This window comes from Pelophylax lessonae (genome assembly GCF_965119305.1).
Source record: "Pelophylax lessonae genome assembly, chromosome: 5".
In the NCBI taxonomy this organism is placed as follows: Eukaryota; Metazoa; Chordata; class Amphibia; order Anura; family Ranidae; genus Pelophylax; species Pelophylax lessonae.
Genome location: NC_138772.1, coordinates 199,994,144 through 200,006,438, shown reverse-complemented (window position 1 = coordinate 200,006,438; position 12,295 = coordinate 199,994,144). Strand labels below are relative to the sequence as shown.

The 12,295-nt window shown below is 40.7% G+C and overlaps 1 protein-coding gene across 1 annotated transcript in view; it reads right to left on the bottom strand.

Annotated features, from left to right (window-relative positions):
* The window catches only part of AOAH (acyloxyacyl hydrolase), a 209,397-nt gene that overhangs the window by 61,508 nt on the left and 135,594 nt on the right, over positions 1–12,295 (bottom strand). Inside the window, exons 9-10 of the mRNA XM_082259508.1 lie at positions 7,188–7,236; positions 2,997–3,045 (exon numbers count right to left, since the gene is read on the bottom strand). Coding sequence (XP_082115634.1) covers positions 2,997–3,045; positions 7,188–7,236 — 98 coding nt within the window. The remainder of the gene's footprint in view (positions 1–2,996; positions 3,046–7,187; positions 7,237–12,295) is intronic.

Sequence of the window (12,295 nt, the reverse complement as noted above, 5' to 3'; positions counted from 1 at the left end):
ATCAGTTTTCATGCACGTTAACATCAGTTTTCATGCACGTCAGTTATGTGCCCTATTCAAACCAATGTTGATGTAATTTAAGGTTTTACCTGAGCAGAAAACTGCATACATGTTGCAAATTCCTGCGCAGAAAAAATCTGCACGTTGTGATATGAACAGTGCACATAGAGAACCATTGTTTTTGTTGTGCCCTTGTAGAACGCGTGCAGGAAAACTGATGTCTGTGCACCATGGTGTGAACGAGGCCTTATATTATCTCTCTGAAAAAAAAAACCTCAAGGCAAACTCAGGGCTTCCTCTTTCTGACATATCATCCTCCAAAATTATAGTCCCTACTTCCTCTAATATTAACTGGAGAAATGCAAAGTGACGGTTGAAACATACAGGGTTATAGATGGCACTGATAAAATCATTTGTCAATGCACTGAAGTTTTTTTTTTCTGTTAACCTTTCATAGCAATATATAAACATAGCTAAAATGGGATGTGTAAATGTCCTTTTTTTTCTTTATGCTTTACTGGTAGCATTTTGGTAGATTAGTAGGTGTTTTTGCTCGCAATAAGTACTATTTTCTATACAATGAATGTGATTCAATTTTCTTTGAAGCACAGGTTTAATTTATCCATCCACTATATTTACTATACCCCCTACAAAATGCCTAAACTTAGAATTAGCCGCTCAGTCCAATATTACTGTTGCTCTACAACACCAAGGGATGTTTTTCATAACTTTTGAACTTGTGTTCGAATATCACCTTACCAGTAAGAAATACACCAGCTATTGACATAGACTCTAAGTTTTGACTTGCCTCACCTCCCAGAATTCTACCTCCATTTTATATTACCAAATCATATAACCGGTAAACACTTCAAACAGGTAATACAAACAACTTTAAATTAGTTGAGAATGTCCAAATATGTATGAAAAAATGGGGCCATGGTTAACAACGGTTCCAACCATGGTAAAAGTTTTGAACCTTCTTCAGTTGGGCTTTGTGTCAAGACATGCTGAAAGTGTGCTAATATATTTTAACCTCTATATGATGATCTTTTTATTTATTTTGGGGTGAGTAGACACCAAGCCTAACTGAAGAAGGTGCAAAACTTTTACCATTGTTGGAACCCTTGTTAACCATGGCCTTCACATTTTTTCAAACATATTTGGACATTCCCAACTAATTTAAAGTTGTTTGTATTACCTGTTTGAGGTGTTTACCGGTTATATGATTGCCTGTTGCTTCAATGTGCAACTTTATCGTTGACCTGGTTGGTTTTCATACTAAAAATATTCAGAAATAAAACACCATACCTCTGGATCTGTGTATGTAGACTGTTCGTGTATTGGTAGCTAAATCACTTGTGATTCAAACAATGAACAATCAAAGGCTAGTTTTGGTAATTTAATGAAGTATTTATTGATTCTTCTAACATTTGACTAATTTAGGTTAGCCACAGGCATTGGATGGCAGTTAAAACTGGAAGTGGGATTTGACCACTAAGTAGTAAGCAATGTTTAGTTTTCAAATTTTATGAGATGAGAACTCTCGGTAAACAGCTAAACATGCAGTTTAAATATATGCGTTTACGGTTCTGTTGTAATCTGCTAAAGGAATACAGTATCTTTTCAACTAATATTGGGTGTACACACATCTGTTACAATGTGAATTCACGTTTCATGGTTATGTTTTGCAGCATCTTATGCCACTGCTATGTCTCTAGTCTGTTCATTAGAAAATTAATTGGCATCATCACAGCTGTTCAGTTAGCAGGGAGGAGACCTAGGAAGCAGGAAAGCTGAACCATTAAGAAATAGTGTAACTGTGTAGTGTGCAGAGTAATGCCTACATGATAAATAACTGAATGGAGGTGTACGCAGATACTCATTAGAATTCTCCCACATTCTGCTTAGGCAGGCCATACATGGTGCAAATTTCTTTCCTGCAACCACGGGTTGCAGGAAAGAAATTCACATGATTCTCCCATCAACACAGACAGTGTTGACAGGGGCATCAGTAGTTGTCTTCTCCTGGTGAGGGGAGGGGGCGGGGGAAGCCATCCCTGCTGGAAGAAGACAGTGATTAGCACTAGTGCCTATAGCAACCACTAGCGATAATCGCAAGAGAATCTGACAGGCTGGTTGTACCCAAGTTGATCGATTGATCAACTTGGTACATTCAGCCTGCCCATTAACAATAGGTTACCAATAGGCAAGAACAGCATAATTTGTATGGCCATGTTTTTGAGCAAATAGATAACCAGCCAGACTGTCATAACACATTTGGGGTTAATTTACTAAAGGCAAATAGACTGTGCACCTTTGAAAGTGCAGTTGCACTCTGCAAGTGCAGTTGATCCAGTGCTTAGAATATGAGAGAGAGCTCTGCTCACTTCCATCATCCAATCATGTGCAAGCAAAAATGCTTGGTTCTTTACATTTTCCTTGCACGTGATTGGGTATTCTTTGTAGAGTGAAGCTTTATCTCATTTACTAAGCTCTGGAGCAACTTCACTTGCAGAGTGCAACTGCACTTACAAAAAAAGTGCACAGTCGATTTGCCTTTAGTAAATCAACATCATTGTATTTTTGAAGTTTCTGATAAGCTGTAGTAACTACTTTTGGTTGACTACTTGGAAACAGAAGATTCTTTCTAACAGGTTGGGCAGTCACTGTAATGGATACCCATGTTAAAAAAAAAAATGTAATTGCCACAGTCAGGGGCTGATACTTAAATAGTAGTAGGTATTGAAGCCGGATCTGTATTATGCATAATTTGGCAAATTAACTTGTTCCAAACTTGCCCCAAAAGTACCAAATTTGCCTCAAAAGTACCTAAAAAGTTGTGCTGCTTAAAAAAATATATATAAATGTGTTATGATAGCATATATAGGTGATGAATACTAACTCTAATAATAAGCACAATTTGTGAATGTGCCCATCTGTATGCACCATATAACATAGTAAGATAACAAACTAACAAATGAATGCATAATTAATACCTTCACAGAATTTTTTCTCATATGGGACTCCATCTTCTGGATCAAAGCCCTTTAGAGAAAAGGTGAAAAGATATACATTTTACCAGCGTTCCACTGAATCTTTGCTTATAATAATATTAGAGTATTTTCATTTACAATTTTGAGTTATTATTGTTGCATTAATCTGCAAGTATTTTTTGCTTAAAGTCCCTGGAAGATGTTATTGACTAAAGCCCCATACACACAGGCAGAATGTCGGGAGAGTTAGAAAAAAAAAATGGCTGACATTCTGCCCGTGTGTATGCCCGTTTGTCTGACAGAAGCCGGCCATCCTGCTGGCTTTTGTCGGACATGCATGCTGGAAGACTAGTATGCGACCGACTCCCGAGTGTTCTGTTGGGGGGCTGTCAGAACACAACAGCTCAGGGGGATGTGGGGGGGTGGGGGGGAGAATGCTGCACTAACCTCTCATGGTTAGTACAGTGTCTCCGACCAGAGCTGACAGTTTTGTTTTTTTTCATTAACATAAATAAATGATAGTGTGTATCCAGCTTCAGCCTTAACTCATACAGTAGTTGAGGCCCATACACCTTGAACTGACCAATTGTTTGTGCGGCTGAAGCTATCACAGGCAGTCCACATATGTCCATATGGATGCAACAACTGCATGGACACAGATCCTAATTTGGCACACTGTCTGCATTTGGGGCCACTCATCTGCACTCTCAGGCCATGGTGTACAAGCCTCAGCACCTGTGTAAATGAGGCCTTACAAGCAGACCTGTTTGAATAGACAACTACATGACCAATATGGTTTATTGTTGATAATTGTAAAGGCATGCACTTGGGGACTAAAAACATGCGTCTATAATACAATTGAGGTGGAGCACACCTGGGTGGGCCAAAGATGGAGAATGATCTGGGTGTCCTAGAAGATCATAGACTTTATAACAGCATTTAGTGCTTATCAGCAGGTTTTAGAGCAAGAAAGATATTTTCTTATATTAAAAAAGAGTCCTAGACTTTGGAAACAGGGGGAGAAAAATTATCGTGCCCCTGTATAAAGCAATAGTAAGACCTCATAAGGCATAGTTCAACTTTGTGTGCCAGTTCATAAAAATGTTGTAGAACTGGAAAGGGTATAGAGATTAAGGCTATGAGGATTGCCCCTATTGTAACTATATATTTGAACTAGGGATTGACTGATTATCAGTAGGGATGATCGAACGGTTCGGGTCCACCATCGGTTCGGCCCGAACATTAGGTGTTCGAGGTTCGGCCGAATTTAGAACTTTTTGCCCAAAAAGTTCGGAATTCGGCAACCAGAACCGACCAAAATGCAATGCTTCAGGAAATGGGCTTTAAAAGCCTGTGATTGGACCAGAACCATTAGCAAAAACCAATTGAGGGGGCAGGAGAATGCTAGGAATGTGATTGGAGTGACTAGGGGGTCCCTAGACCAATCATTAGTGAATACGCCCCCCAGTATATAAGATCGCCCCCGCCATATTCCTAGCATTGTTATACTGGACATGGAAGAGAGTGGAAGCAGTTCTGTTAATTTTACTTTAAAAGTGTCATTTATCATTTATTAGTGTCAGGAAAGGGATATCTAGTGTAGTTAGAGTGCTCCTTTACACTTTAGTTAGCTTCAAAAAATTTGTTTCTGTAGGGAAAGTGTTAAGTGTCAGGGGACCGTAGTGTAGTGTAGGGTTAACTGGCAGTGACTGCTATGGCAGGGTGACAAAACCCCTCCATAGCAGGGTGACCGCTATAGAGAAATGATCATTTCTCTGAATAGCTTCGTAACTGGAATATGGCTTCTCACCAGCCAAGCATTTTTTATGCTGCAGGGGCTGCCACTGCCAGTGCTTTTTTGAGGACATGTTTGATGTCAGACATGACATCTGAACATGTGTATAGGGGGTATATATAGACATATATGTCTGAAAATATACCCCTAGACATATATAGGTATGATAGTAGCAGAAATAAATGCTTGCGCTAATGAAATCATTTACAGTAATATATTTCTGCTACTATCACACCTATATATGTCTAGGGGTATATATTCAGACATATATGTCTATATATACCCCCTATACACATGTTCAGATGTTTTGCCTGCCTCAAAAGAACCCCAAAAAATGCCAAAAAAACGCTAGCCTCAAAAAAAAAAAAAATGCCCAGGTGTGTTTTTGCTGGCATTTTTTGGGGGTTTTTGGAGGCAGGCAAAACATCAGAACTTGTGCACAGTACCACTATACACAAGTTCAGATGTTTTTCCTGACTGCAAAGATCCCAAAAAAATGCCTTCTATTAAACCGGCAAGGTGTTACAGCAGAGAAGCTAACCCCCTGTCAGAAAGTTTTCTAATACAAACGATCTTTTTTTTTCTGGTTCTGGACATGCTACAGAGCTGAAACTTCACATGCACACCTTTTAGACCCCCCAGATACTAAATCCAAAAATCAAAAAATCTCTTTTTTTTTTTTTTTTTAATTTTTCAATAATTGGCTTTTTTTATCAAAAATGACAATTTTTAAGAACTTTTTTTGTGTGATTTTGTGTCTGGGGGGTCTAAAAGGTGTACCTGTGAAGTTTCAGCTCTGTAGCATGTCCAGAACCAGAAAAAAAGATCATATAGGTGTTAAAGTTAAAGGAGGCTCCCGACCCACATCCCTGTTCTACTGAAAAAATTATCTTTTTTTTTTCTGGTTCTGGACATGCTACAGAGCTGAAACTTCACATGCACACCTTTTAGACCCCCCAGATACTAAATCCAAAGTCAAAATAAAAAAATCTCTCTCTCTTTTTTTTTTTAAATGTTTTCAATAATTGGCTTTTTTTTATCAAAAATGACAATTTTTAAGAACTTTTTTTGTGTGATTAATAGTTAATGGGGCATGACCCAGAACCCTAGGCACTTTTTAGGGGCATTTATTGGGTTTTAGGGCTTAAAAATTGTGTTTTTTGATTACCGAAGTTCGGGTCCCATTGATTTCAATGGGGTTCTGAAATCCGGGCCGAACTTTCGGTAAGTTCGGATGTTCTGGCCGAACCAAACTTTTCAAAAGTTCGATCATCCTTAATTATCAGCAAAGCCGATATATCGAGGGCAGATATGGACTTTCCCCGATATATCGGAAATTGGCTTTTGATTTACCGATATTGTCAATATTTCAGGAAAGTGCCTTGTACCGGGGTGATGCCTGGAGCTAGAAGCATCACCCCGGTACTAGTGTCCATAGCTGATGGTCGGCTGTCTTGGAATGACAACCGATGCGGCTGAGAAGCCGGACGGCTGTCATTCCAAGGAGCGGGAGGGGACATCCCCCTCCTCCCGCCGCCTTCCCCGGCTTGCCTGGGTCTCCTACTGCCGCCGTCTCACTGAGTCTCCATTTCTTTGAATTCGGCGCCGCCGAGTACCCGGAAGTGATGTCATGTCATGGCATAATTTCCGGGTACTGGTGGCGCTGAATTCAAAATCTTACAGCATTCAAAACAGCCAAACTTGGCATTTTGAATGCTTTAAGTGCAGAGGAGGGGTTTGGGGTCTTTTAGGCCCCAGATACCTCCACCACAGTACCTGTAGACATTAAAAAAAATAAATACATTTTTAATGTCCGAAAATATTGGCAGATATCGGCTGATACCGATATCCGATGACCAAAATATCGGTATTGGCGGTAAAAAAACTATATCGGTCGATCACTAATTTGAACATAAAATATTATTATAGAGACATAAAACATAACAAAAAAGTAAAAAAAAGAAAAACACAACAAAACGAATTACTAAAGGTTTTAAAAAATGTCTTGTATATCTAGGTTTATTTGACAACTGCATGAAAAATAACTTCTGTGGGTCACAGTTTGAACCCATTAGGGGTGACCTAGAGGATGGATGTGGGCATGTTGTTTCCATTATTGTAATCCCATTGACTTGCACTTAATCATTTTTTATTATACTTATCAATTTTACATTCTCGCCTGATGATTCTCTTTATACCCTTGGTTCTACTTAGCCACTCTATATTTGGACTCAATGCTCTCTGCATTTTTTGCTGTGTCCTTTTGTACACTTCTGTTGTATCTATTGTATGTTAATAATAATAATAAAATACTTTGAACAAATAAAATAACTTCTGACTGTCTTACGAAATACTTTACTTCTGATGTAAGTTTCATCGGGAGATTAAATTATACACACCGAAATGCCGTTGCAGTTGGAATCATACCGAGCATCCCAGTCTTCAGGTCTGAATGAAAATATGAACATAGATCTGTTAACTACATTCATTTTACAGCTCCCCTTGCCCAAGAAATGCAAATCATTGCTGTTACTAAGGCACTATGTATTCCAATCACCAATATATTGTGTTTTGATTAACATAATAAACTCATATAAAATCGGAACATCTGTTGCTAGAGTGGATTGCTCATGCCTTGTCATCCAAATTACAATATTGAACAAGAAAAAAAAAGAAAAGCAAAACATTTTTATGTAACTCTAATTATCATGGTGATTAGTATGGTAAGACAACGTCAGCTTGATAAAGCAAGACACATTTTGCAATATTAAAGTCTGTTTTAGATTTAGAGAGATAAAAGTGTCAGTTTATGATCATTGTAATAAACAGGTAAAGCATTATAAATCAGGAAGCAAGAGACTATAAAACAGTTTACAATACTAGATAACTGCTCATAAACATAAGAACATGGTGGCCATGAAAGCACCACCAGAATATTTTTTAGGCATCTTTGCATAATAATGCAAAATTTCTACATGTTTATGCCAAAAAAGGTTGCAAAATTATGGTTCATCCTTATCTCTGGATAAAACAATGATGATTGTCCAAAACATTTACATGGCCAATTTCTATTTTTCCCCAGACTAGTCAGCCATGGTGTGCCTGCTTGAAGTCTGCTTATGCCCTTGGATAGGGAGACCATTCAAGCGAGGGGACGAACATCTCATATCTATGGTACCTTAACCTATAATGTAATCTTCCACAGATTCTTAGCCCTATTCTAAATCTTTGGCATAAGCTACAATATTATAAAACTAACTAAGCTCTATTACTCTATCTGATCTTCACTAGCAAAGTAACTCATGTAAGCCCTGCTAGAGCTAATCAGAAAGGGGAAGGTTTTAACATGTTACCAATAATTTAAGTTTAGATGAAAGAAGTTCTTTTCAGCTATTTTTTTGTCCTTTTTTCTTGAAAAGAGATACAGGTCATTTCATTGTGTAGCAGGATTCCCAGCCGTTTTGCTGGATATGGGTCCACCTGGGTCACCGGGTGCAACAAAAGTACCTTTGTGCATGTTTCTCCAAGTGTGAGCACTGAGACAATGACCAGTCCAGTATCTTTGGGTTTTTTATATTTATTGAGAACTTGGATAGGAGAAGGGATGAGTGGGATACTCCTTTGACTCAACTATACACAATTTACAGGGGACAACTGAAGAATGCCTGTTGGCGCTGACTTGATGCTGGCTTGATGCCGGTCAATGCCGGTTAACGCTGGTTAACGCTGGCCTTCTGCCTGTTAACACTGAACTGACTTCTGATCACCTCCTTGTGACTCAAGTCCTTTTGAAGCTCCCTTAGGCACTCCTTGCTGAGCTAGCTACTTTATCACTGCTGCACTGCTGAACACTTGTACGCTTCAGGGCCCGCACCGCCACCCTCTTTCACACACTTATCTTCAGGGCTTAGACTCTGGCACCCCCTTTTCTAAGCCTTCTCTACTGGTTAGCTGGCTCCCAGATCCCTCTGACCTTCTGGAGTGGTCCCCTCTCCTAGGCAGACCCCTGGGCAGTTTACAGTACTCACGACACTGCTTTCCTGGAAACCTCTGCCCAGCAGCTCCACTCGGTTCACAGCACACTGGATCCCTCTCTGCAGCTCAGCTCAACCTTCTGTCCCCTAGGCCGACTGCCCAGGACCCTTCCTCATGCTGACAAGAGGAGAGACAGCCATCACCCCCCTCCTGGGACTCTGCTTTCCGCCAAAGACGCTGCGTCATGTGCTCCCCTCAGGCTTATACCCTATCCCAGGTTGCTTTGCGGCAGATTCTGCCCTCTGGGATAGATACAAGCCCTGGTGTGCTATTGGTTTGACTTCCTCCACTGTCCAATAGGAATCCCTCATTGGACACAGTGGGGAGACTCCCCAACACAACAGACACCCTGGAAACACATGACAGCCTGACTGAACAATTAGGCCCCCCTGATAATCAGACAGGACCTCCCTTATGGTTTTCCTAGCACCTACCTAGGAGGGTGCTACAATTGCATACAAGTCTATTTGTGGAAATGACACAGATAATAGTTTAGCGCCTGCATTGCCAAATGTAGCAGTAGGCCATCTTTAAAGTGCAGAGCCTAAGAAATGTCTGGTCTTTACACAAAATGCTGTGAAAGTACATGTTAACTTCCAGGTCCCAGCCTTTGGAATAGCCTAAGTAGCAAGATATGAAAGGCAAGTGAGCAGATACAGTTCTAGTAAATCTTCTCCAATGTCTCAGGCTTGGTGGTTAATAGGAGTAAAAAATATTACATAGCGCCTGTGGTCAGTAAGAGGAGGAAAAGTGCCCCACAATTGGTATTATTGGGAGAAATAGTGCACCTTCATTGGTGTCAGTGGGAGGAATTAGGCCCTATTGTTGGTGTTAGTGGAAGGAATAGTGCCCCATTGTTGGTGTCAGTGGGAGAAACTATGCCTCACTGTTGTTGTCAATGGAAGGAATGGTTCCTCAATGTTGGGGTTAGTTGGAGGAATATTGCCTCATATCAGTGGAAGAAATGGTGCCCCAAGGATAGGATAAAGGCAAGCAAAGGACCACAGCTGTCCCGTGGACTGCAGTTTGGAGACCACTGTATAGGATGAACAGGAATGCCTGGTAACTCTTTATCTAGTGAAGGTCACCAATACACTGCTCAATATTAACAAGAGAAGCAACTGATTTTGCAATGCATGGAGTTCACTGCTTGTAGAGCATGTTCCAGTTTCCGAAATGCCTGTTATTGCACAGGAAGGTTCTGTAACAATGCACTGTAACCTGTCCCTTCGTTCTATAGCAAAAGGAACAGTCTCTACCCCATCCATGATGCACCCAAACACCAACTTATGGCGATTTGAAGGGAATCAGGGTGACTCCAGGGAATATGTGAACCAAACCAGAAAAGACAGATGTCTTACTGATCACCATTCTCTTTATGACAGTTCTAGGTCACTAAACCATAAGTTTTAGCACAGAAATAATTTCCTGATGTTGTTTTCATGGAGAAAACTAGAAATGATTCTGAATCTTAGCTGGATAGATATATATATCTAATTTTCTTTTCATTCACTAAAATCTTTTTATGTACTGTATTGTAAAGCACATCATTCACATTGTTCTGTCAGCTACATACAAAGAGCTAAAATTCTGAATCATGCTGTTTATTTCTATAGAAAAACAAAGAACAAATCTTGTTTAATGCATGCTTTATCCTCAGAACACAATGGCAGCACAGAAGGTAAGAGCCACTGTTACATAAAAGTATAGCAGATGTACAGAATAAGGATTAAAATCATAGGTTATACAGGTAAATGCTCCCTATATTGTGTCTACATTTTTAGTTACCATATTTTCCAGCGTATAAGACGACTGGGCGTATAAGACGACCCCCCTAATTCTCAAGTTAAAACATAGGTTTTGGGCTATACTCGCCGTATAAGACTATCCCCCTTCCGAACCAAGGCAACACCATTGAAAAACATCAGATTTCTCATAGATCTCCAAGGTGCCCTAGTACTGTAATACATGTAATCTCGCATAATATCTCCAAGGTACCCTAAGTATTACCAGTAGATGTAATCTCAAGACGCTGGCTGTGCGGGAATCCTGTACCAGTATACCGTATGTACCGTAGCTTCGGCTACATACAGTATAGCGCTCTGAGTCAATCACAGTGAGCGATGTATTCTATTATTGAATGCAAAGCCTGCTCGGATTGGCAGAGTCAGAGAGGCGGGCTGATGTTACTCCGCCAATCCGAGCAGGCTTTGCTTTCAATAATAGAATACATCGCTCTCCCTGATTGGCTCAGCGCAGTACACTGTATGTAGCCGAAGCTACGGTACATACGGTATACCGGTACAGGATTCCCACACAGCCAGCGTCTTGAGAGATTACATCTACCGGTAATACTTATACTTAGGTTACCTTGGAGATAATATACTCGGCGTATAAGATGACCCCCCATTTTTGGGGGATTTTTTTGAGGTTCAAAAGTAGTCTTATATGCCAGAAAATACTGTAATCATGATTTTGTATTTTCTTATTATCAGTTGCAGTTATGCAATACTTCAGATGCCAGGATAAAGGTAATGTTTCTTTATATTTACATATAAAAAGTGCCTACTTTAAATAATTAAAGGTTCACGCATGGCAAACTTTAAAGTGATATTAAACCCTCAATTTTAAGCACTTTCATCAGCTCATTTAGAACCGGTTCACACTGGGGCGGCTTCAAAGCCTCCCGACTCTGAAGCTGCCCCCTGCAGCTCGACTTCAGCAAGGCTTGCAAACGACTTCTTTAATAGAAGTCTATGCAAGCCACTCCGAAGTCGCCCCCAAGTAGTGCAGGAAGCTTTTTCTAAGTCGGAGCGACTTGAGTCGCTCCGATTAGAACGGTTCCATTGCACTGAATGGAGCACGACTTGTCAGGTGACGTAGTCGCCTGACAAGTCGCCCCAGTGTGAACCGGCTCTTATAGTGATTGTAAAGTCTCATGGTTTTAAAAAAAAAAAAATAACAAACATGTTATACTTACCTCCTCCTTTTTGCTGCTCCTGGTCCCTCCCTCGTGTTGAGTGCCCCCACAGCAAGCAGCTTGCTATGGGGGCACCTGAGCCGAGCTGCAGCTCCCTGTGTCCTTTCAGACATGGAGCTGCCATTCAGCTTCGCCCTCTCTCTCTCTTAATTGGCTAACTTTTTGATTGACAGCAGCGGGAGTCAATGGTGCCACTGCTGTGTCTCAGCCAATCAGGAGGTAGAGTCCTGGAGCACATTATGAAATACTTACCTTGCAACGGAACCCTCACAGCGGCGCCCGGTCGCCACTGAGGGGGCTGACATGTTCCCCTGGGGTTTCTTCCATGTTCGCGGGTTCCAGTGCTGTGAGTGGCCAGAGCCGCGACTACCTGACTCCCGTGAATGCGCACGGGAGCCTTTGGTTCTGGTAAGAAGTTCTGTCACGCTATGCCAGACCTTCAGTGGCTGCATGCAGGGTGAATATCTCCTAAACATTTAGGAGATATTCATT